General features: G+C 43.8%; 1 protein-coding gene across 2 annotated transcripts in view; it reads left to right on the forward strand.

Annotated features, from left to right (window-relative positions):
• Positions 1–16,816: 16,816 nt before the first annotated feature.
• The window catches only part of GOPC (golgi associated PDZ and coiled-coil motif containing), a 23,387-nt gene continuing 14,633 nt past the window's right edge, over positions 16,817–25,570 (forward strand). The window contains exons 1-2 of one of the 2 annotated variants that reach the window (XM_072997466.2): positions 16,817–17,464; positions 25,075–25,239. In XM_072997466.2, the coding sequence (XP_072853567.2) occupies positions 17,153–17,464; positions 25,075–25,239 (477 nt within the window). In that variant the 5' untranslated portion in view covers positions 16,817–17,152. The remainder of the gene's footprint in view (positions 17,465–25,074; positions 25,240–25,570) is intronic. The other variant, XM_020802163.3, reaches the window with a different exon arrangement.

Here is a 25,570-nt window from a genome sequence, read left to right on the forward strand (position 1 = left end):
AAGTTCAACACACATAAGAACACCTTTCCATTGAGGCAGTGAGCCTTGGCATCAGATAGGAATGGGTGGCAGTGGGTAGCGGGTCTTTAAAGGTATCTGACACAGTGGTCAAACTTCCTTCTGTCTAGCACTGATCACTTTGAATTATTCCCCCCACCTAGAGATCCAGAAGAACATAACCATTCCTGAGACTTTAGCTGTTGTTCTGATACCTGGCAGCCCTATAACCTAAGAAGAGACTATCAATATGCATCTCTGGCTTCTCTCGTTGTGTGTTCTGCCCCTTTCATTTGGTTACTTGGCAGAAACAAGTGTCTTTCTACTAGAGTGAGTCTTGAACCCTCACCTCAGGAGAGCTGCGTGTAAGCTATGTGAAAATGGTATTGTTTAAGTTCTCATTCCCCCCCCCACACACACACACATACTTTATGCATTGCACTGCAAAGCAGTGCTTGTGAGGACCATAAGGCATGGGATGGGAAACAGATGCCATTGGAACCTCAGCCCCCATCAGCCCCGGCTGTCATTGTGGAAGCTGTAGTCTAGGAACATCCCAAGGACCAGAGTTTCCCCAGCCCTGCAAAGAGAACTTTAATCTTTTCCTGGAGAGAAGCCCGAGAAGTGTCAATAGTCGAGTCATTTCTGGAAGTACCAATGGGGGCTAATGGACTTTGGGTGCTCTGGTGGAGTAATGTGCTGGGTTGAGTCACTCACTGCTGTTGTGAGTTCATTGGTTCCCTCTGGGTGGCTATTGCCCCTGGCAGAGTCTAGCAGACCTTGCCAATGCTTCCATGGCTGCTATTTTTTATGCCAGTCTGGGATTTCTAGAGAGATCCCCTCTTCAGTTGAGATGACAAACAGTAGACTGCCAGAACTCTATCCAGTGACCTCTATTTATGCCTTCCTGGCTGACCAGAGTAGAACCTTTTGCCTTCTGCTCTGCCAGGGAAGACTCATCCCCTCCCACCCAGGGCAGCCTCTTCATTATTGGCTGGATCCCTCCCACACTCCTGACACCACCTCCCCAAGTGCAAGGCAATCTGCGAAAGGGATGCCACCAGGCTGACAACGTGGCGGCTGGACTTCTTGCAGTAACCTGGGGACTCACTGGTTCACAAACTGGGTGACCTGAGCTTCTGTTTTGTCAGAGGTTTTAATTTTTAAAAAACTTGGACAGGTGTTCCACCTTTTAAAAAGCAGCCTTTTTTGCCTCATACAATTTTCTTGGCACCACTATTTAATTATAATAGTAGACTCTGGGACTGGCTTTTGTGTTACTGATTTTCCTGGAAGGACCTGACTTTCTGCATTCTTAGCAAAAACTTGTCTTTAACAAATGCCTTAGTTTTGAGAAAGGTTTCCTTCTAAAATTAACTGTGGCTGTGTTGGATTTTAAGGACTGTTTGCCTCATGTGTTGTTCATGACTAATCAGACATTACTTGGTGTTAAATCACTTCAATTTTATGGGCTGCCTGACTAACTGGTCTAAAGTATAATTCTGCATCATATCTAGAAATGTTGGCTTAAAAAAGAGAAAAGAAAAAAAAGAAAAAAATTCCTAAAGATTATAGCACTTTAAAAACTAACAAATTTATTTCACCACAAACTGTTGTGGATCAACAACAGTGGAGTGCAGACAAATGTGTGTGTGCCTTTGTGTTTCCTTTTCTCTTGCCAACATACTGAGAAAGACTAACACGGCTACTTCTTTTGAACTACCTTCTTCAGTTAATGGAAGGACAAGTGAAGCCAACAGTTGTTAACTTTTCGTTTTGGCAGACTCACAAATTCCTTGACCTCATAATTACCATCAGAATTTGTGGTTCTGAATTTTCGTTAAACTCATCTAGCTGCACAGCAGAAGTGCAGGGACAGAGTAGAACAGCGTCAGGTTTTTCCCAGAGTAGACCACCCCTTTTCCCCTCATAAACTGGCACTTACAGTCTTAATAACTACTCTGAGACATCAGTAAGGGAAAGAACAAAATGTTTCATTTACTTGCAATTGAACAGATCGAACAGCAGACTAAACAAACAACTGCTTATGAGCAATGGCCCTCAACAGGTTATCCCGACTGCTTCCAGTAGACTCTAGACCAGCAATTCTCAATGGGGGCCATATGCCCCCACCCCCAGGAGGGCTAGCACATTTGAAGGGAGCCACAAACTGGAAATAATTATTCACACACCATCTTATAAAGTTTGTTGTGCAATGTATACATTCCTGATTTGGCCTATCTTTCTTTCATATTTTCTTTAAGGGCGTGCCCCAAAAAAGGTTGAGAATGATTGTTCTAGACTACACACTCACTTCCAGCAGACTAAAAGAGAGAGAGGAAAAGAGACAGCAAAGAGATGAGGCTCTTTTTTTGAAATTAGAGGCAGTGAAGGAACAATTAGTTACTGCTGGATTGATTGGCAGTCACCCCAACCCAGTAAGGTCCCTCTTAGCCAAACTTGCTAAAAGGCAGCATGTGAGGTTGAAATAACTTTAACAGAGTTTTGGTGTGTGGTAATGTTATTTCCTTTGCACAGGCCTGGAGCGCCTAGAGTTGTCTAATTTCATTCAGTCTTAATCATCCTAGTCAGTACCGAGCCATAATGAGAACCAGAGTTCATTAACCGATGGAGAGCCCAATCCAACCCCACACCTGAATATTCAATTACTAAGATACAATTGGGCATTTCGGTTAAAATGTTGGATTTGGGTGATGCAGGTTCCAGTTTCCACAGAGCCTTAGCAAGCTTTATGTTGTCTTGAGCCTGTTTCTCTCTCAGCCTGCCCTACCTTCCTGTTGTAGTCTGCAGTACCCCCCTATCATGAAGATGATGTAAGGATGAGAACAATGTATGCTGCCTTTATCTCATTAGAGGAATAAAAAGGTAAAGGTTCCCCTTGACAATTTTTGTCCAGTCGTGTTCGACTCTAGAGGGCGGTGCTCATCCCCGTTTCCAAGCCATAGAGCCAGCGTTTGTCCGAAGACAATCTTCCATGGTCACATGGCCAGTGCGACTTAGACACAGAACGCTGTTACATTCCCACTGAGGTGGTCCCTATTTATCTACTTGCATTTGAATGCTTTCGAACCGCTAGGTTGGCGGGAGCTGGGACAAAGCGACGGGAGCTCACTCCGTCACGTGGATTTGATCTTACGACTGCTGGTCTTCTGACCCTGCAAGCACAGGCTTCTGCGGTTTAGCCCACAGCGCCACCACGTCCCTCATTAGAGGAATAAATGTAACTAATAAACAAGTAACATTTTGGTCTGCTATTTTTGTCTACTGAAGCATGTCTTTCCTCAGATTTTCAATACAGTGGCTAAAATCCTGTTGCTTAGTGTAGAAGTCACAACTAGAGTAGGCCATAGAATCATTGGGAATTTGGTGAGTCAGCTCCTCTGTAAGCATAAAACCAGAGCAAGGAGTCCACTCCCATTAGTCTGCAGTTTGTGCACCCATTTAGCAGCCATTGCCCTTTTTACTCTGGTGCAGGGCTTCCATGATTCCTGTTGAACATTCAGTATCAGGTGAGCAATAGCAAATGTCGGGTGAGAAAGAGCCACCCCACAGGTCCCTGATGAGAAAAGGCCCATTATCTGACCCATTCTTTGTCCAATGACATCTCTGAGCTCAGCAGCGTATGTTGGTCCAAGTATGAGATGTTCTTGTTTAAGGCAGCATGCACATCAGCCTTCTTTGGGGCCTTTTCAGTAGTGGAGTTGGTAGCAGGGTCCAGCATCAATGTCCACAGGAGGGTGGTGCACAAGTGGATGTCTTGTTCAAATATGGCACTCTGATCCTGTGGATGAGATACTCAAAGATTGAACAACAGGTCCAATATTTGATGGGAGGGCTCCTCTTGCTCAGTCTGTGGACCCAGGACCTATCTACACCACCACCCACCTGGGGATGGGCCACTACTGCTATAGAAAAATTGCACTTCTTTGATGTGTTACTAGTTCACCAGGGTATTCTGGGCCACACTAGCACAGGCAGGCTTCCCACCTTGGGACTTTATACCCCACTCCTGTTGAACTGGGGCAGTAACACAGGCAGCCAGTTTGGGCATGCCTCCTGACTATATAAAGTGTACAGGATGGTGGGAATTGGAGGCTTGGAAATGCTGTATCCATGAGACCAAGACACAATCTTGATGTTTCCATTCTGTCAATAGGTCAGGCATTTAGGGTTTGTCTTATCGGCCACAGTGCTGTCCACTGGGGACAGCATTCAGTGGCTGACGGCAGCACCTCAGTTTAGATAAGGTGGCAAAAATCACATGTCTGGGGTGGAGGGCCATGTGCTGGCTCCAGCTGATGCTCTTTTTTCTGACAATGGCTAAAACAAAATTGGCTTCCAGATGCTATTCTTTTCCATCTTGGGGGAGAGGACTTACCATCATCCGAGGGAGTGGACTTAATCTTTCCATTAAAGCGGACTTGGAGCTGATCCATGGCTGCTGTTCCACCATCCAGGTTACATGGTTGGGCCTTCTTGAGAGGCAGGTATGGCACAGGGCCAGAGACCCCGTGAAGACAAAAGGTAATCACAAGGCAAAAGGTAACCAGGGCAGTTGACCAGTTGGTAGCCTTAGGGGGTGGCAGTTTGATTAAACACCCAGATCTTTCATTTAAATAGACATACCTCTTTTGGGCCGATCGGGTCCACTTATTGGACTGGGGGCAAGAGGTATGCTTGCGGGATATCAGCATGGTCATACTAGATTGTTTGCAGCCGCAATTCTCTGGTGGGAGAACTGCTCAGCTCTAGTGGCAGTTTGGGGCACTGGAGTTTTATCCAGATGATAGGAGGATGGCAAGAAAGAGGCCATTGCCTGGATGGTAAAGGAATCTCCCCATTTAGGGAGCTGGGGGCAGGGGCTATGGTCTGGCCTAGCTCAGGGCCTGCCAGCCCAGCCCTGTCTTCAGGTGGCAGTAAGTCATGGAGTGGCATACGCCTGTGTGCCCTCTTGGTGGAACCTTCAGAGGATGCTGAAGCAGATAATGGTGGGCATTGGGAGGGCCATTCCAGCCTCTTGATGTAGTGGATCCAGTTCCCCAGTGCTGGGCCAGGGGCTGCTGCTCTAACCCATACAGCTGTGGCTGTTTTCCTCCAACGAACTGTATGTTGTATTCTTTGTTTGTAAATTTCAACAGCCTCGGGCCTGTTCAGCAATAGGCCACCAATATATAATGCCCAAAGAATTTGTCTTGTAAGTAACTGAATTTATATAAATAAGAATGTAAATCATTTGGGCAATTTAATTGGAAGGAAAAACTCTAGCAGTAATAGACATATCCAGGACTTTTAAACTTGATTTTGGAGGGAACGAGGTCAGGGGGCAGCATGCCCTTACAAAAAAAAGGATGAACAGGGATTTGTCCTTGCATTCTGGCATTTGAATGAACTGCACCTGTTAGTGATAAAAATCTTTATTGCATGGGAGTGTTTGTTGCACTGTTTCAGCCTATGACTCCTTATGTAAAGGAGTTTGTTTGTTTTCTTATCAAGAGCAAATGCTGCGCCTTTTTTATACACCAAGCCATTCCAAAATTCAAAGGAAGCTTCTTTTTTTGGACAGTCTCTCCAGAACAATTGAACTCTCTTTCTAGGCTGAAAAGGAACAGAGGTCATTTCAGAATCTTTAACGCTTTCCCTCATTAATTTAAGGTTATGCTCCAATATGCATTTGGATATAACAAGACGAGCTTTGGTATACAGAGTGATGGGGCTACGCAGTTAGATTTAACCTCTAGTGCCCGTAACAATGCAGTATTTTCTTTATCCAGACCTGCATAAGGTTTGTGAAGGTGGCTGGTGGAAATACGACAGGGATAGCCTGCTTTGGCAGTCTTCAAACCTAATGAAAAATACAGATTATTTATTTATTTATTTATTTTTATATCCTGCCCATCTAGACCAAAGTCTACTCTGGGCGGCTAACAATACTAAGAATAAAATAAAACAACAATATTAATACAATTAAAGATGGTGGAATAAATTAAGTATTGACAGGAGGGAAGGCCTGCCTGAAGAGCCAGGTCTTGAGTTGGCTCTTAAAAGTGGATTACAGTGGTAAAAAGAAGAAATCAGTAGCAGCCTAAAGAGCTGCACTGAGGATCAAACACAAATGTCACCAAGATGGTAGGGTGCTGCTGTGGGAATGGGAGGAGGCTTGCTGGTTTTGTAGTTTATTGTAAATGGCCACATGGACATTTGATTTCTTAGCTGTAGAAAAATTAAAACTTGGTCCCTAAAGAAGATTTAAAAAAAAAAAACCACAAACATTTAAAAAAGTGACATGGGTGGAAAAAAGGAGGTGGTTTCTGTACATTAAATATGTGTGAATCTATTCTAGCATGTATGGAAAAGGCAATTCAATGCTCAGTAATTCAATGCTGTGGTCAGAGTACAGAAAAAATATGATTTTCTTACAACAGATGTGGTTCATGTGTAATCCACTAAAGTAATGATTCTGTATTCCTTGCGCAGAGTAAGTCTGAAAGGTGAACTCTCTGAAAGGGAAAACCAGTGCGCCTCTTTTAAAATATCACAATTTATTATATTATATTGGCCCAAATCCTGTTGGTGTTTGTGTAACTTGCTTTTGTAAATTACAACTTGCCATGGCTAATTGATGAAGGGATGTGGCACGTTTTAGGCTGTGACTACTTGTGTAAATGGTACAAAATTTACTGAGAAAGTAAAATGGATGCATTTGAATTTTTTAACTGATTTCATGACACAAAGGTCAACTCAAATCACCCTGATCCTTTTGGCTTCTGAAGTGGGGTGTTTTTCTCCTGTTGCTAGAAGCTTCTACTTTTTTCAAGCCAGATTAATTCAAAATGTGTTTTCCCAATGTGATCTGTTTCATTCTCCAAAAGGATCGTGGTGGTGGTGGGGGGGTTGGGGGAGAGTGTGTGGCTTGGGTTGTATCCTGATGATGTACTGGGCGTGATGTTCTGGACAGTGAGAACGCCCATCCTCACAATCTTTCTACCTAGTCACCTGCCATAGTCTTAAAAATAAATAAATAAACAAATTACCAAGTTTACCACTAAATCACTTCTGCATGGACCAAATAATAATAATAAGGAGGAGGGGGGATAAACATTGATACAGTATATGAATTTGACCAAACTCCAGGAGGCAGTGGAAGACAGGAGGGCCTGGTGTGCGCTGCTTCATGGGGTCACAAAGAGTCAGACACGACTTAACGACTAAACAACAACAAAAAATTGATATGGAGTAGAAACAACTCTGATGAACTACAGCACATAAATATGTTTCTATGATGTATTTGTATATATTTGTATGTTATGAAGAACTTTGGCAATCTGTCCCTTTCCCCTGATGCCATGCAACAGTTTAAATAGCACACTGGCTTTACAAAGAACTATAAAAGGAGAACCAAGGATTGGCAGAAGGCAGGATCAAAGGATGGAGGGCTCTGGCACAAATCAACCCACATCAAACTGAGGGGCCGGTGTGGACACTGGCACTGAAACCATCTCTGGGCTCTGTGTGATCACATAATCCAAACTGAAGCACAAAATAGGCTGAGAATCAAGCTGCAGCAAAGCCAAATTGCTCTGTTTTAGCCTGTCAGTGTTGTCACAGCCTTAGTCACATACCTGGTCACATGCCTGATTACATAACTAAGATATACTCTCACATTTTGTAAATTAGCCACAGTTAGCTGCAGTGAGTTATCCAAGCCTTAAGTAAACACCAGTAGCATTCCAGCCATTGTTGTATTAGTGTGGTTGGGTTCTTTGAAAACTCCTGACAGTTCCGATTTTTTTGCGGGAAAATAAAGCACTGGCTTGTTCAAACTGTTAACAGATTTATTGAACTTGGGCTCCGGGGTGTCAACAATAGCTTATGTGGGATATACAGTACATAATTCAATTCTTGTACTTCTCTCTCACATCCTGAGAGTTCTCCATAGTGGTTACCATTTCTTAATACTGGGGAGCCGTACCAAACCGTTCCTTGTCTGTAGGATTTCTCAGTGGGGCACTCCAGACCACGCAGATTGTGCCACAACATAGGTGTCGTGCCCAATCCCCCTCAGGAGATGGTTTGTTGTAGGTTGGATTGGAACGCACCACCTTCTTCCAGCAACCCTGTCCTCTTGGGAAGACCACCACCGTCCATTCTGACATCTCAGTAATAGTCACTTCCTCCTTCTCTGTTACTGGGTCAGGCAACAGTCCTCCAACCTTAAGGTTAGGGAAGTCCTTCAATAAATCACTCACATTCTCTCAGCTTTTGTCTTCCTTCTTCTTTATTCCTGGGGATCCAAAAAACTCGCTCTCCTGATGGTCCTTTTATCCCCTCCTCCCACACACTGATCTCTAGCTCCTCCTCTTTTCCCTCCCCTTCTTCCTTTATCATAATACTGTACAGTACTTTTGTTCTTTGGAGGAGACGGCACACTATTTTTCACCAACTCTCTCTCATTAACTAATCTTACAATTAGTTAATGTATATGCTGGCTTTCAACCAAAAATATCATCCAATGATAATAAAACACAAATAAAAATAAAATTGCAATTAAAATGTGCAAAGAAATCAATTAAACCACATCTTTGATTGTGTGGTAGCAGTCACTTATAAGGGCTTCTTTTGCCTTTCAGACTAGAGAAATACACTGCCCCAATATATGGGACAATGCAGTATTTCTGATACCCCAGACCAAATTTGTATAAGAATTTTATATCTATATACTGTATAGACTTGAATTGTGTTCAGAAACATATGCAGTCAGCAAGGATGAATAATAAAGGAATCACATGTAGCTTCTGGGAGGTACTTGGAGGCAACAGTATATACTGAAGACATATGTCTTCACACATGGAAGAGTACAGATAAATAGAGACAGTTTCCTAGACCGTCTTTTACCTATGCTGACCTTCTTTCCATCGATCAGTGGTTCCCAATCTTGGGTAACCTGTCATATTTCTTGGACTGCAGTTCCCATAAACTCTGGCCAGCACAAACTCTGGGAACTGCAGTTCAAGAACACCCAAATTACCCAAGGTTATGAGCCACCGATCTAGACTTAGGGCTTGTAATGTCACTTCCCTTCTTTCTCCCAGTTCCTGCTTGATGCCCTTTAGGAGAGGACAGAAAAGGCATTGCACCTTTTTTTCTCAATGCAGCAGGGGCAGACCTCCCTGCATCTCCACTTTAGTTAGCTGGAACTATTGCTTTAATTTTTTTCCCCAGCTCAATATATTTCTATAATAAACCTTTTTTCTTTTCCCAGAACACGTTGTGTGGATGTGATTTCTTTCTAAACTGGCAAGTATGCTCAGTTAGTCGTTCTGATTTTCAAGGACTAAATCCAGAAGTTCATTTAGCTTCGCCTTCTGCTGCTTATTCTGCTAGCATAACTGGTAAAGAGATTATCCAGAATGATGTGGTGAAAACAATCACTTCTGAACACATTATTCAAAAGCTGCCCTCTTACGACACATTATAAGGGCTCAAATAGTACATAACAGACATGTGTGTCACCATGGTCAGATCTGACTACGACTCTTTTTTTACCTGTCTGGGATGTTTAAGCTAATTTGTGCACAGTCCTTCAGGATCAGTGATTCTCAACCTTTGACCCTCCAGAAATTTCAAACTTCAACTTCAACTTTAGAGTCATATTGGCTAGGGATTCTGGGAGGTAATTTTTTTTTTAATTGGAGGACAAAAGATTGGAAACCACTGCTTTAGACTTTAAGCTTACATTCAAGGAATGGTATATATATATATTCCTTGAATGTATATACAGTATATATATTAAAAATGTATAGGTATACTGTATAGATGTGTATGTGTTTCTCTCATTCTGCATATTATCATTATTATATAACAATACAGATATACACAACGCCTCACCATCATGTACAGGTGATTTAAACTTTCTTTTTAATTTGGGGTTATATGCTCTGCTCTTTTCTAATCCATATTTTAATCTTAATTAAGTTGGCTAATCAGCTATCAGCCATACTATATGGCTATGATGAGGAGGGGATATCTTAATCTTATCTTCATTTTAGGACTGAAGGGTTGGAGGGGACCCCACAGATCATTTACAGCCTCTGTCAAGAAGGCAGAGTGGAAAGTCAAACTCCCAACCTCTTCAGCCAGATACCTAACCACTGCACTATCCAGCAGTGTCACTGCTCTAGCCACCAAATGCTATGTATGCTCATCCCAGAAGAAAAGGAAGAAACATTACTGAAAAATCAGAAAGTAATTCAAAAATAGTAGCTACACTGTGACACCCGTTCCCCGGGTCGTGAGGTGATGTTGGGAGTGCCGTCTCACCCTAGAGCCTCCGTGGGCACCCAGACCGCACCCAAGCCATTTCCACCCTGGATGCTGCACCAGGCAGTGGATACCGTTGATTTAGAACGGGGCATGAAGGGGTTAAGCATAGCTACCCAGACTCCTCTGGTCTGGGCGGGAACGGGGGCTAAGGATCCTGAGGAGGGAGCTGCGGGGGAAGTCAGTCACCGACAAGCAGGGGAAGAAGGTGGATGGGAATGGGTATCCATCCAAGACCCCTGGTCGGGCAAGTGGGAACAGGTGTGCCTGACTGGGCAGGAAGCAGAGGAGAGAAGGAGGAATTAGGCCCGGGTCCGTCCTTCTTACTGGGGAGAAAGGGAGACCCGTGAGTGGCGCCGAAAGTTAGTGGAGGAGAGGAAAAGGGTAGAGAGAGAGAGAGAGGAGAAGACCTGATGGCATCTGGAGGAGCTGAGGAGGCTGGGGTATTGTCCGGACCCTGGGAGCACCCCGGGTCAGCAACCACCTTACCCTGGGGATATACAGGGCTCGAGGAGACGACCCCATTACTAACGATGGAGCGAGAAGACTTCGAACCCGAAGAACCCTCACAGGTTCAGGCCGGTCCATGGGCATCGAAGTCCAGTAACCCGTTTGACGAAGATTGGGTGCCCCTGTATGAACCGTTACTTCAACATGAGAAATTCATCCCCAACCTGATTGACATTTCTATTCCTTTACCCCAGTTAAATAAAGAAGACAAATTGTTTTGTTCAAATGTGTCTACGGCTTTATTTGGGACAGGGAAGGTGAAGAATAGCGGACCCTCACATATTGGCGCCCAGAGCGTGGGGCCTCCCCCTCAACCCACAGACGCGGAGAAATGGATGCAACGGATAACGGAAGGGCAGGAGGTCTTGTTAAAACAACTAGCCGATCAGCAACGGATGATAATTGAACAGCTAAAATCACCTCAGGGAAACCAGCCCTCAGAGAACACGGGGCAGAAACAACCTATAGCGACACGGCCCCCGGTTAAGTTACAGAAAATGGGCCCTCAGGATGACCCGGCAGCGTTCTTACACACATTCGAGAGGATTGCCACCTCCGCGCATTGGCCGAAAGATCAGTGGGCACTCATATTGACCCCATATCTCACCAGATTACCCCAAGAAATAGTAGATACCCTAGACCCAGAAGACGCGGGAGATTACGACGTGGTACGGACGGCCATTTTGAACACCCTCAACTTAAACGAGGAGGCATACCGAAGGAAATTTCGAGGATTAAAGTTGAAACCCGGGTTGCACCCCAGGACATTAGCGCAAAAGCTAAGGGTCAACGCCACGAGGTGGATACAACCAAAGGGGAAGACAGCGGAACAAGTCTTAGAAATTATGATTATGGAGCAGTTAATATCGACGTTAAACAGCGGAGCCCGGAATTGGGTCATCAAGAACAAACCCTCCAACCTAGAGGGCGCTGTGACGCTGCTGGAAGACTACCTAGAAGCTGAGGACACATGGCAAATTAGAAGTGCGCCACAAGGAGAAGGAGCTAAGCAGAGGGAGAAAATGGCGGAGACGAGCAAGCAAGCGGACTTTTGCGGAACAACGCAGGCGGGGACCAAAAAGAACAGACCCGACCGAATTGAGTATGCGAACCCGGTAGGAACACGGGTACCTAGGCCAACAGTGACGAACGACCCAGCAGCCTCCAAACAAGCGGCGACCTGGAACCTGGGGAAGGAGAAGATGACCGCTTGCTTCGGCTGTGGCCAGTTCGGCCACATCCGGAAGTATTGCCCCGTTACTGAGTGTGCGTGGGTGGAGGCTTGTACCGGGATGACCAAGGTGGGTGAGGAGAATCACCCGGGTTGGGTAGTGGAGGCGAGAGTTAATGGACAATCTAAGAAGGCTTTAGTGGATACCGGATGCAGCAAAACGCTGGTAAAAGAGCTAGAGGGAGTACGTTTACCTGAGATTACTGTGATCCGTTGCATTCATGGGGATGTGAAAGAATATGCGACTACCATGGCTGAGGTCGAGGTAGACGGCCTTAAAAGAGACATGGAAGTAGGGATAGTTCCCGGTATGACCCGTGAAATGCTGTTAGGGAGAGACTGGCCTGGACTGAGCAATTTAGCTAAGGAGCCCGGGGAAATAGGCTGGGCCCAAGAAGAAACAGAGGCCAGGGAGTTAGAAGTTATGAATCTGTCTAGAGATCAGATACGAAGCCTCCAACAAGATGATGCAGGACTTAACAGCTGTTTACAGCAAGCGCTGGCAGAAGGGACTATCCCAGAAGGGGAGCAAGGATTTGAATTGAGGGGAGGCTTGCTGTATCACGTAAACAAGGCGTTCAACGAAGAAGAATCCCAGCTGGTAATCCCAGAGGGCCTGCAGTTCTGGGTAATGCATTGGGCTCATGATTTACCAGTGGCAGGACATCTAGCCACACAAAAGACTTTGGATAGAGTAAAACAGCGGTTCTGGTGGCCCAGGATGGCCCACGACGTGGAAGAGTTCTGTCGGTCCTGTGCTAAGTGCCAGATGACTCAACCTAAGTCAGGGCCGGGGGCAGAGCTCATACCTATGCCTCTGGTAGATAGGCCATTCGACAGAATCGCTTTAGACATTGTAGGACCACTGACCAAATCAGCGGGGGGGCATCAGTATGTACTGGTGATCATCGATTATGCTACTCGGTACCCCGAGGCAGTAGCCCTGAGGTCCACCACAGCTAAAGTATTGGCCAAAGAATTATTAGAGATGTTCTCCCGAGTGGGCTTTCCAAAAGAGGTTTTAACGGATCAGGGCTCTAATTTTATGAGTCTGACCTTCAAGCAGATGTGGAACCTGTTAGGGGTTAAACCTTTGAGAACCTCTGTTTATCATCCTCAAGCCAATGGGCTAGTTGAAAGGTTTAACCGGACTCTGAAGGGTATGCTCCGGAAGCTGTCAATGGAAAAACCCAAGATGTGGCATACCTTCCTTGCCCCGTTGATGTTTGCGGTTAGGGAGGCCCCTCAAGCATCCACGGGTTTCTCCCCCTTTGAATTGTTGTACGGCCGAAGACCCAGGGGGGTACTAGATTTAATAAGAGAAAAATGGGAAGAAGGGGAAGATCATTCCAAGGGTGCGCTCCAACAGATAGTTGAGATGAGGAATAGTTTACAATTGGCGTGGGAGATGGCTAAAGAGAATCTGGGACAAACGCAGACTAGACAAAGGGGCTACTATAATAAAAAGGTTCGCCCGAGGAGTTTTGAACCTCAACAAAAAGTATTAGTGCTATTACCCACAGATGCTTCCAAATTCTTGGCTAAGTGGCATGGGCCTTACAAAGTACTAAGAAAAATAAATGAGGTAGATTATGAAATAGAGACCCCTGATAGGAAAAAGAAGACCCAAGTGTTCCACGTAAATTTGTTAAAAGAATGGATAGATAGAGAAGTGTTGTTTGGGACTGAGGTCGATGACGAGTTGGGTCCCGAAAGGGAAGACTTGACTTCGGGAGGAGACATAGTGGTAGGAGACCTCTTGTCAGAGGAACAAAAACAACAAGCAGGGCAGTTGAAGGAAGACTTTCCCCAAGTATTCTCTCCAATACCTGGGTGTACCCAGTTGGTGGAACACAGTATAGAAACACCCCCTGGTAACATTGTAAGGGTTAGTGGAAGGTCTTGGCCCCGACATATAACTGGGGTTATTAACCAAGAGGTTGAGGAGATGCTTAAACTGGGGGTCATAGAACCATCCAATGGGCCTTGGAGAAGCTTCCCAGTAATGGTTCCAAAACCTGATGGGTCGCTCAGGTTCTGTATAGACTTCAGAAAGGTTAATGCCATATCAAGGTTCGATGCTTACCCTATGCCCAAGGTAGGGGACTTGTTAGATAAGCTGGGGGGGGGCCTAAATATCTCAGTTCAATCGATTTAACAAAGGGATATTGGCAGATCCCGTTAAGGCCCCAAGATAAGGAGAAAACTGCATTCTGTACCCCTAAGGGTTTATTTCAGTTCAAAAAGATGCCGTTTGGGCTGCATGGGGCAGCTGCTACGTTCCAACGATTAATGGACCGGGTGTTGGAACCCCTACAAGATTGTGCAGCCGCATATATTGACGACATTATAATTTTTAGCAGCTCTTGGGAAGAACATCTAGCCCACCTTAGGAGGGTGCTGGAGAGGCTACACGAAGCAGGTTTGACTGTTAATCCTAAGAAGTGCAAAATAGGGCTGCCCAAAGTAGATTACCTGGGTTACAAAGTTGGGCAAGGAGAAATCCAACCCCAGGAGGAGAAAGTGACCAAAATATCTAAGTGGTACCAACCCAGGACAAAGAAGGAAGTTCAGCAATTTTTGGGTCTGGTAGGTTATTACCGCCAGTTTCTGCCGAACTTTGCTTCCATAGCTGCTCCACTAACTGATTTAACAAGGAAAAAAGCCCCGGTGAAAGTAATATGGGGTCCTTCCCAAGAGAAAGCGTTCGAAACGTTAAAAGAAATCATTTGTGAATTACCAATTAGGTTTGCACCTGATTTTGATATACCCTTTACCCTTTTTACTGATGCATCAGATCGGGGTATAGGGGCAGTCTTATCACAGGTTAAAGACGGGGTGGAATACCCGGTGTTGTATTTGAGTCGTAAGCTGTCGCCCCGAGAACAAAGATATGCTGTCATCGAGAGAGAAGCTTTAGCCATCAAGTGGGCTACCCATAGTCTTAAATATTACTTACTAGGAGCTCCCTTTGACTTGGTCACCGATCATGCCCCGTTACAGTGGTTGGAGCGAATGAAAGAGACCAACCCACGATTAACTCGGTGGTATTTAGCTTTACAACCGTTCTCTTTTCAAGTAAGATATAGAAAAGGCAAAGAGCATACTAATGTCGACTATTTTTCTCGGCAGGGTCCGTGGGCGCGCAGCGAGGAAGAGCGGACGGCACTCTTGGAGGGGGGGATGTGTGACACCCGTTCCCCGGGTCGTGAGGTGATGTTGGGAGTGCCGTCTCGCCCTAGAGCCTCCGTGGCACCCAGACCGCACACAAGCCATTTCCACCCCGGATGCTGCACCAGGCAGTGGATACCGTTGATTTAGAACGGGGCATGAAGGGGTTAAGCATAGCTACCCAGACTCCTCTGGTCTGGGCGGGAAAGGGGGCTAAGGATCCTGAGGAGGGAGCTGCGGGGGAAGTCACTCACCGACAAGCAGGGGAAGAAGGTGGATGGGAATGGGTATCCATCCAAGACCCCTGGTCGGGCAAGTGGGAACAGGTGTGCCTGACTAGGCAGGAAGCAGAGGAGAGAAGGAGGAATGAGGCCCGGGTCCGTCCTTCTTACTGGGGAGAAAGGGAGACCCGTGAGTGGCGCCGAAAGTTAGTGGAGGAGAGGAAAAGGGTAGAGAGAGAGAGAGAGGAGAAGACCCGATGGCATCTGGAGGAGCTGAGGAAGCTGGGGTATTGTCCGGACCCTGGGAGCACCCCGGGTCAGCAACCACCTTACCCTGGGGATATACAGGGCTCGAGGAGACGACCCCGTTACTAACGATGGAGCGAGAAGACTTCGAACCCGAAGAACCCTCACAGGTTCAGGCCGGTCCATGGGCGTCGAAGTCCAGTAACCCGTTTGACGAAGATTGGGTGCCCCTGTATGAACCGTTACTTCAACATGAGAAATTCATCCCCAACCTGATTGACATTTCTATTCCTTTACCCCAGTTAAATAAAGAAGACAAATTGTTTTGTTCAAATGCGTCTACGGCTTTATTTGGGACGGGGGAGGTGAAGAATAGCGGACCCTCACATACACACATGCAGCATCTGTAAATGCACCTCTGGTGCCCACCGCTAAGAGGCTGATGTGGCAGTAACACTGTGATTTTTACACACAGAAGGAACCAATGAATTCAAGGTGATGATGGGGTGGGGACAGGGATCATGTCCTCAGCACAACAGAGCAAACAACACAAGACCCCATGTGACATGGTCCTTCCGCTGCTGGCCCCTCTATGCCAGTGTTTCCCAATCTTGGGTAACCCAGTTGTTCTTGGACTACAGTAAGACTCTCAGTAGCCTTCATCACCAGCTATGCTAGCCATCATTTCGGGGAGTTGCAGTCCAAGGTTGGGAACCACTGCTCTGTGCTACCAGCATGCAATATTTTCATAGCAACAGCATTCATACGTGCCAATATACCATGGATTTTGCCATATTCTGTGGGCCAGTGTGTTCCCAGCCTTGGAAAGCAAGCAATGGCACTAGATATGATAGTCATTTATTACTTTCATTGTCAGAGCTGGGCTGTGGGCTTTGTGGTACTGTTTACTATAGAGGAGAAGCTGGCAGGGGCCACTCTTTGAGGGCCGATGTGAAAACAGTCTGCCAGGCTCCATAGAGCTCTCTAGACTCTTGCAACCAGCACTGCAGGACACGGGGTTAACTTCAAATTCTTTGGGTGTTTTTTTTTTTTAGCCTAGCCATCCGTGACACATTGCAGAACAGCGACACCGGTGGCCAAGAACGGAAACGTCAATCGATGATGGTGGAGATCGGTCCAGCCGAGCTGGCAAGTCGGTCTTAGTTGTGGCAGGCTGAACAAGCCGACCGCCGATCTTTTACTAGCCGGACTCTTGTCAACCGGCGAGCAGCAGCGAAGGGCCTTTCCGCGCATGCGCCTCAGTGGCTCCCTGCTTTCGTACCCAAGGCCGCCGCTGCCCGCCGGCTCGGAAGGGAACAGGCAGCCTCCCGTGGGCGCCGCCGGGGGTTGGCGGCCGGGTGGGCGGCGGGAACGCTGCGCGACAGCCGCAGGCCCTTCTTAGCAGGAGGGGAAACGGAGCCGGAGTCGAGCGGTCACCATGTCTGGGGTCGGAGTAGGCTCCTGCGGAGGGTCGGGCTCGGGGGCCTGTGGCGGGGCAGCGGCGGCGGCCGTCGCCGCCTCGGCCTCCTCCCCTGGCGGCGGCGGCTTGTCGATGTTCCGGTGGCTGGAGGTGCTGGAGAAGGAGTTCGACAAGGCCTTCGTGGACGTGGACCTGCTCTTGGGCGAGATCGACCCGGACCAGGCGGACATCACTTACGAGGGGAGGCAGAAGATGACCAGCCTCAGCTCCTGCTTCGCGCAGCTCTGCCACAAGGCGCAGACCGTCTCCCAGATCAACCACAAGCTGGAGGTGAATGCCTGAGGGAGGAGGAGGAGGAGGAAGGGGGGGGCGAGCAGGGCCGGAGGCCAGCCCGCTCGGTGGCTTCGTTTCCCGGAGCGGGTGGGCTGGCGAGGAGGGCGTGTGAGAGGTCAGACCCGTAGGAGGAGGACTGTGGCATCCTCCCCCCCCCCTTTCTTCCCTCCAGGGAGGTTGTATTTTAACAAAGTCAAGGAACGTCAAGTCCATTCCAACTTTCTATGACCTATGTAGGATTTAAAAAAAAAAGACGTAAAAGGAATTAGGAGAACTCTCTGTCCTTGTGATGGCACTCCTAGGACCTTGTGCGCATAACTCCCCTCAGCCACAGGGGCGGTTGCTCTTGGCTGGCTGCTCTCTCTCTCTCAAAATCTGGAGGTGCTCTCGGCTGCCCCCCCCCCCTTTCCCCGCGCATAACAGTTGGGGTTTGAAATCCGGGCTTTGTGCTGCTGAACTGAACCATTTTCCCCTTGAGGATCGAGGCGGGAGAAGAATCATGACCACACTCTCTGTTTTATGTTATGTTTCCGAAAGGAGAATAAACTAGGATACAAGTCGGCTGAGTGAGTGTTATACACAGAAATGGGACCCACTCTGTATGAAGAAACATTGTTAAACCTCTTTAAAACAATGGGAAAGTGATAATACATTGTAAAGACTGAGGCTCATTGGCCAAAATCCTGTTCATGTAACTTTGTGCACTGCAAGCTGGATGATGTCACTATCTAGTGCTGGGCATGTTTATTTAAACTAATTAAAAGCTTCCTATCTCCTTCTTTCAGGGTCCTAGGCTCCCTGGGGGAGTGTTTCAGAGCCTGGGAATGTGAAAGGGGAGCCTTTTGTAGTGAGCAATTGCTACCAAATCCCTGGCAATGGTCCCCATTCCAGCAGTGATTTGTTATTATTAAGGGTCTTCCCTCCCCAATATTCTAAGGCTTTCAAAGGTTTCCCCAGGGAAAAAGGGAGCCCTAGAGAGTCTTGAAATGTGAAAGTGGGGAGATAGGAAGTTTTTAATTAATTTAGCTTAAATATTACTGGACAATGACATCATCTGGTTTGTATTGCAAAACTTTACACAAGAGGATGGTGCCTTTTATTGTGTTAATTATTGTGCTGATAATCTGCTAGATATAGCTAAGTATCCAGTGTGGTGGACACATGGTTGGTCTTGGCCTGGAGAAATCTGGTTCAGGTCTATTCTGTGTTCATTGTGTGCCCCACTGTTTCTGAAGTTAGAAGGGTTTTTCTAAAGGGGACTTTATCAAGGAGGGCAAAGATCATAAGAATTAGTAAACAATGCCTGAAATCCTGTTGTTTAGTGTAGTTTGTTGTACAAGAGTAGACCCACTAAATCAGTGGGAACTTGATGAGTCGTCTCCTCTGTAGGTTCTATTAATTCAAATGGGCCTACACTTACTTGTTGTGACTTATTGTGCTGAGCAACTGGATTTCAGCCAGTATGTTGCTCTTCTCTTCTTCCTCTCTCTTGTCACTTTCTTGTAGCTAGAATTGTTATACTTGAATCCGTTGGATCCATCTGAACCATTGAATTGTGAGTTGACAGAGCAGTAAGACAAGTGCAACCAATTCCTCTCCAGTTTTCACATCTGTTCATAATAATCAAGAATATCACAGCAGGGATGATCTTGACTTTGGATCCCCAGTTATACATCCTCATGCTTAAGGATCTTTTCTAGAATCTTTTTAGAGGTGCCCTTATGAGTCTCAGTCTTCTTTTAGTTTCTTGGCTGCATACTCTGTTTTGATATACTGTATGAACCAAGATGTAGAAAATCTTTAACCATTTCAATTTCTTCAGTCAACATTAAATACATTAACCATTTCAGTTTCTTCATAGTCAGCATTAAAGTTATTAACCATTTCAATTTCTTCATAGTCAACATTAACATGATATAAATCCTGCACTATTATTTTATCTTCTTCATGTTCTAGTGTAACTTTACTTTTTCACTTTCATTTTTCATCTTCATCTTTGTCAATGGTTGTGCCATTGCTTGCCTTCTACCAGTAATGTGGTTTCATCTGCATATTTTAAATTGGATGTGCTTCTCTCAGTTTTCCCTCCTCCTGCAATGCAATCTAATCAGTGCTTACATTTTTTGATATGATACAGATGTTTACTATTTTGTAATAGTGTGTAAATATTAACCATGCTGTGTTCTTTGAGCTGTTCGTGCATAGCATAAAATCTGGAAATTGTAATAGTTGTGTAAAAAAAGTATTTGAAGATGCCTTAATGCTGGAGTCCTGTGTGTGCTTGCTTGGAGTTAAGTTCAACTGAACTTACAGGAAATAATTTCCTCTTAAAACTTGATAGAATCAATTAGCACATGTAAAATATTTCAGGAACCTGAGGTGGTGCTAGAGAACTGACATTGTTTTGCAGTGTTGTTGTTATTATTATTATGTTGTTGTTGTTTAGTCATTAAGTCACGTCCAACTCCTTGTGGCCCCATGGACCAGAGCACGCCAGGCCCTCCCATCTTCCACTGCCTCCCGGAGTTGGCTCAAATTCATGTTGGTAGCTTCAATGACACTGTTGTTATTATAGATCCCATTAATTGTTAATTTAGAGTTAATTTCCCCCTAATTATCCAAACATTGTATGGCAAAACAAAGACTTACATAAATAATAGCTATATATTTTTTAAAAAATGCTGTTTTATTTTTTATGGCCAATAGTTGGCAGAATAGCTCAGTGACTTAGGTAACTGACTACAGAGCCGAGGGCTTGGGATTTGATTCCCCACTGTGCCTCTTGAGAGAAGAACCAGACCATGTAGACTTGGGCAAGCTGCACAGTCCCAGAGAATAAGGAAATGGTGCTCATAATGGGAAACTACTTTTGAGTACTTTATACAGTCAACTCTTGACTTACAAACAGCCCTAGTTACAAACATTTTGACTTACAAACCGCTCTGATAGAAAAATATTGACTCAACTTGCAAACTTACATTCAAGTTACGAACTGAAAAAAACATGCGGGAGGTGGGGAAAGTGCAAAATTTGAACTTTCAGTTAACCATTGGCCAATGAAGAGGGTGCCTGTCTGCTTCCTCGCTCTTCCCAGCATTTTGAGAGTGGATTTGGAGACAGTCTTCAGACTGCCTGGTACAGTGCCATACAGACTGTATTTTTATTTTTGGCTTTTTTTAAAATTTTGATTTTTGGATTTTTAAAAGGTGTTCCCTCCCTCCTTTGCTGCCCCCTTTTCCCACAAAAGGTGCATGTATTGGCTTGTCTTGATTGAAAAGGTGCTTTTCAAGGTGATCTGTTGTCTGAAAGGTGCCTGGTTTTTCCCAGAAGGTGCTCGTCTTGGCTGAAAAGGTGCTTTTCAAGGTATTCTGTTGAAAAGGTGTCTGTTCCCTCCTTCCCTCCCTCTTTTCTTTCCTTTTTTAAAAACCTAAGTCATCTTAGGTTAAAAGGGAAAAAAATCTGCCCCTAGTGGTAGGTACGGATTAACCGGCTTTGCATTAGTTCCTATGGGAACTAATGCTTCGACTTACAAACCGCCTCTCGACCTAAGAACCAAAAACAGCTGGAATGGATTAATTGGTTTTCAGTGCATTCCTATGGGAAATACTGATTCGACTTACGAACTTCCTTCCGGAACGGATTAAGTTTGTAAGTCGAGGGTTGACTGTACCTAGAAAACCTTGGAAAGGGTCTTCTAAAGTCAGCATCAGCTTCACAGCACGTTGTTGTTGTTGTTGTTGTTGTTGTTGTTGTTGTTGTTGTTGTTGTTGTTGTTGTTGTTGTTGTTGTCCTACTGGCATTCATGTAAGATTTATGTAACTTGCCACAGATGAAGTGCTGGGGTGTTTCTCGGTTGTGTGCCTGGTACCTCATCATTTAGCTTTTAAAATTTTATGAAAACCTTATGCAAAAAGGTTTCACCCTTTATTTTACCTCCGGCTATGTACCTTGTAAAACTAACAGTAACTACATTTATAGTCAAGAAGTTAGTCTGTTGTCTTATGCCAATTTCAACATATTGTGAGAAATATACTGTACTGTATTTCATCCAAACTGAAAGCAACACATTTATGTGACAAAATTATATTATCTATCTGTCTCAAAAGAGAAAAAAACATATTTCTCACAGTTTTCTAGTATCATGCTTCTAAGTCCAAATAATAAGTATAATTATGGACAAGAGAGTAGTTACAAGCAAGAAGCAAAAGGCAATCATAATACAGCGATAATAAATAGTAGCAGGCATAGGTATCAACATCTTGGAAATATAGTAATGTTCCTTGTGGTCATCTGTTGTCAGCTATAGAGTAAATCTTTAGCGGTTATTAGGACTGATTTCTCTGTAGGTTATTGATGCTCTTAATGGCGATGTGTTTTTTATTTTATTTCTTCAGAGTCTTCATATTTCACTGGAATAATTATTGAAGATTTCTTTAAGGGAGAGAGAAAATCAGTTAGAACTGTAGAATCTTAGAACATTAACAGAGATTAAGGGTTTGGGATTTTTAAAAATGGGTCCATTTAAAGTTAGCCATGGATGGGAGGTAGAGAGAATTCCTATATTGTTACAAAAACATTCTTAGCACTATTTGTTGGAAATTTGTTTTTCCTGTTTTGAAAAACAGGTGAGGCATCTGTTCTCCATAAAATGAGTTAGTACTGCTGTGGAACAATATTTGGTTCAACATCTTTAAAAAAAGAAAGAGGAGACTGATGTGCTTAAGCAATACAGAAGGAGGAATTTTTGAAGAATAAGAAAATCTAACCCATGGGAAGTTGTACTGAACAAAAAAAGCTGCAAAATGTTCCTTCAGTAGGAGCTTTCTTACTATTCCCTTTTGAAAAAAGTGACTGTGCCTGGAGAAGAAAATGCTGTTTGTATTTCCTTGTAAGATCCTATATTTTTGTGCACAAAGCAAATGACCCACGGAAGGATCTCTTCTGTAATAGCATCCTACCTTTGGGATAACTGAAAAGGTTGGAAGGAGGGAAAACAATACCGCAGGAAAATGATGTTCTTATGTTGCAAAGCTATGTCAAGTGTAGTATCTAGTTCCGGTCTTTGCTACAGTGTGGTTGCTTGGGCATTTCTGCTTGATTGGTGCCTTTAAAAGACAAGATGGCTGCAGTAAATATTTGTGGGTGGGTGGCAAGGACCTGGTCATGGGTTGCCTTTCAGTCAGGATGCAGAGTTTAGCTGTAAATACTGTTTTCAATGTTTTAGCAGTTAGTTTAATTATAGAATCCATTCTTCCTTTTGGTACAAAATTGGTATGTGTGTAATGATGCTTTCAAATATTTTCCTCTGTTCAAATGAAATCAGTTGCTTGTCCAAATGTATGTTGAAGAATGACTTACTAAACCCTATTTTGTGTGGCATATGAGAGCATCAAAGTTTATCTCCTTACTTTTTTTATAGATAGGGATTTAAAAGTTAAATGAAAAAAATTATTATACAGCACGCTTGCAGCAGTATACTAAAGTTATGAGAGGTACAGCTACAATGAATCCAAAGCCTTTTTCTTAAAAATCAGATACAGTACTAGCTAAATTTCTCCTGATTTTCATTCATAGCTTTAATACATCAGTAAATGCTACCCAACCATTCTGGCAATTCCCATGGTTACTTTGGAAACTTTTAAGTTGAAAAGCACAATAGTTTTTAAAAAATACAGTTTTAAAACAGTTACCTTTTTTCTGATCTCTGTGATGAAGAATATATATATATATATCATATTTTCAATATCTGGCCTGCCTTTGCCATCTTTAGTTTAGAGGAGATAAATTTTGCTGAAAAGTTGAGAAAACAAGTCAGTCTGTTAGCAATTTGACTTCCTGCAAAACAGTCACATATATAGGCAAATGTGATGGTCAAAGATGAAAATTATAACCACAGTTCTTGCTCACTCATTCTTGTTTGTAGTTGAAGGAGTGTCTCTTCTAAAATCTTATAGCTATGAAAAAGTAATCATAAACCTAGTGATATATCATAGCATGACACCATTGTTTAGGCTGTGGCAGCTCTTTTGTCTCTTCTTGTGATTGTAAACTAATATTTTGGGCTCCACTTTAACATTTTCCAATGTATTTGAAGATTAATTCTGTCATCTTCCCCCCCTTAGAAGAAACAGAATAATCAATAAAAAATTAAAGTAAAAGTCATAACATACTTTCAGTTTTTCTGAAAGTATACGAAGGTGCAGTCCGACATGGCAGTAAAAATAAGTAAACAAGGAAATATGTGTGAATTAGTCTTACGAAGACTGTAGAAGTTTCAGGAAGATGCTCTTACAGCAGTCAGTCAGAATTGACTTTTAGCCATATTACAAAGAATGAACTGTGAACCTGATGATGTGTTTCTTATGCCTCTACTATTTATCTGAATATTGAAAGTTAATGGATGCACATTGATACTCAAAAAGGTAATACCTAGGACTCTGATTCAAGCACGTTACATGCAGAAGAAGCAATCAAACTAGATTCCCATTCAAATATCTTTTATCAGTTGGAAGTTATGACTGAACTTTAACTGTCTATAGCCCTAGAATTCTACTGTCCTAACTGTAAGGATATGATTTGCTAAACTTGTTTGGAATTCAAATGCAAACATTCTTTTTCTTTTCAAATATGCAGTGTAGTAGATTTCTGCTGCTCTTGTTTCTGATTGGTTGCTCCAAACATAGTAAGTGGTATTTCACTTACTTTCATAATCTTAAAATCTTCCTGCACACAACTGATAATCATGTGCCATCAAGCAGTTTCCTGTTTAGGGCAACTCTCACAGAGTCTTGTACATATACAGTACTCAGAAGTAGTGTATCACTCTCGTCTTCTGAAGACACTGAAGGACTTATCAGCCATAAGTGCTCCAGGGGATCTTGACTGACTTCCATTCCCATAAAGTACCGTGGGGTTTCAGTCACCCAGCTCCTAGATGGGTGCGCCATCCATTTGAGCGATACCAGTTCTCCTATATACAAGATTAATGAAAACGTAGGAATTCCCCCTTTTAAGCCAAACTCCCCCATCCCCTTTCTTATTGTCAGAATGGTAAAAGTGTGGAATCTTTTCACTTCCTTCATTTACTGTTTAGTTCAGGTTGGAGCAGATTGTGACTAGTGTTACTTAGTACAGGACAAGAAGTATTTCAGATCAGTCAAGGTGCAGTGTAAAAAATTGCTGCGTATATGATGACTGGACATGTTTACTGTGGTACAGAAGTGATTATGCATACACCTTTCATTTGTACTAGTGGTAAAACATTTGTGTGATCATCAGTATATCTTGAATGGATAAGATTTTTATTTAGGTGAAGCGGCTTTTAAAGATTGAAAGGTCATTTCTAAAGTAGTTTTTTGAATTTTGTTCTCAAGGAATCCCTATCGCTCCTTCAGTAGACACTGTCTAACAATAGGGTTGATGCATCTTTCTTCACAATAATTTATATTTCTTCTTTGGACCAGGATTATGTAATGGATACTGATGATACTAATACTTAAAATACATTTGAAAAGGGAGACTATTATAATAAGAGTTAGAAACCTCTTCCATTTTATCCCTAGACATTTTAGCCCTATAAACTACTGAACTACTTTGTGTCTTTTCAGGCTCAACTAGTGGACCTGAAATCGGAACTGACAGAAACACGGGCTGAGAAAGCAGTATTAGAAAAGGAGGTGCATGACCAGCTACTGCAACTGCATGCTATTCAGCTTCAACTCCATGCCAAGACCGGTCAGAATGTTGACTCAGGTGCAATAAAGGCAAAATTGGTGAGTGCTTTTTTTGTAGAAAACATATATTTTTACAGTATAATTGTTATAGCAACCTTTTTGTGTGTGTGTGTGTTGCTTTTGACATCCTAGGTGACTAGATAAACACATACACTTAGTTTTGTCTGCTTTCTACAGTTTGCCTTCTTTGCTTTTAAGGTAACCCTGGGGGATGTAAAACAAATTATGACTGCACATGTTACATTTAGCATGCAAAATGAAGAAATTAATTCAGACAAATGAGATATTTCAAAGGATTTACAATTGATATTTCAGTGATAGCAATATATTATGACATCCTCACTTCCTTTGGTGGAGAAAAACTTTGAGC

The sequence above is a fragment of the Pogona vitticeps genome, chromosome 1, assembly GCF_051106095.1.
Source record: "Pogona vitticeps strain Pit_001003342236 chromosome 1, PviZW2.1, whole genome shotgun sequence".
Lineage (NCBI taxonomy): Eukaryota > Metazoa > Chordata > Lepidosauria > Squamata > Agamidae > Pogona > Pogona vitticeps.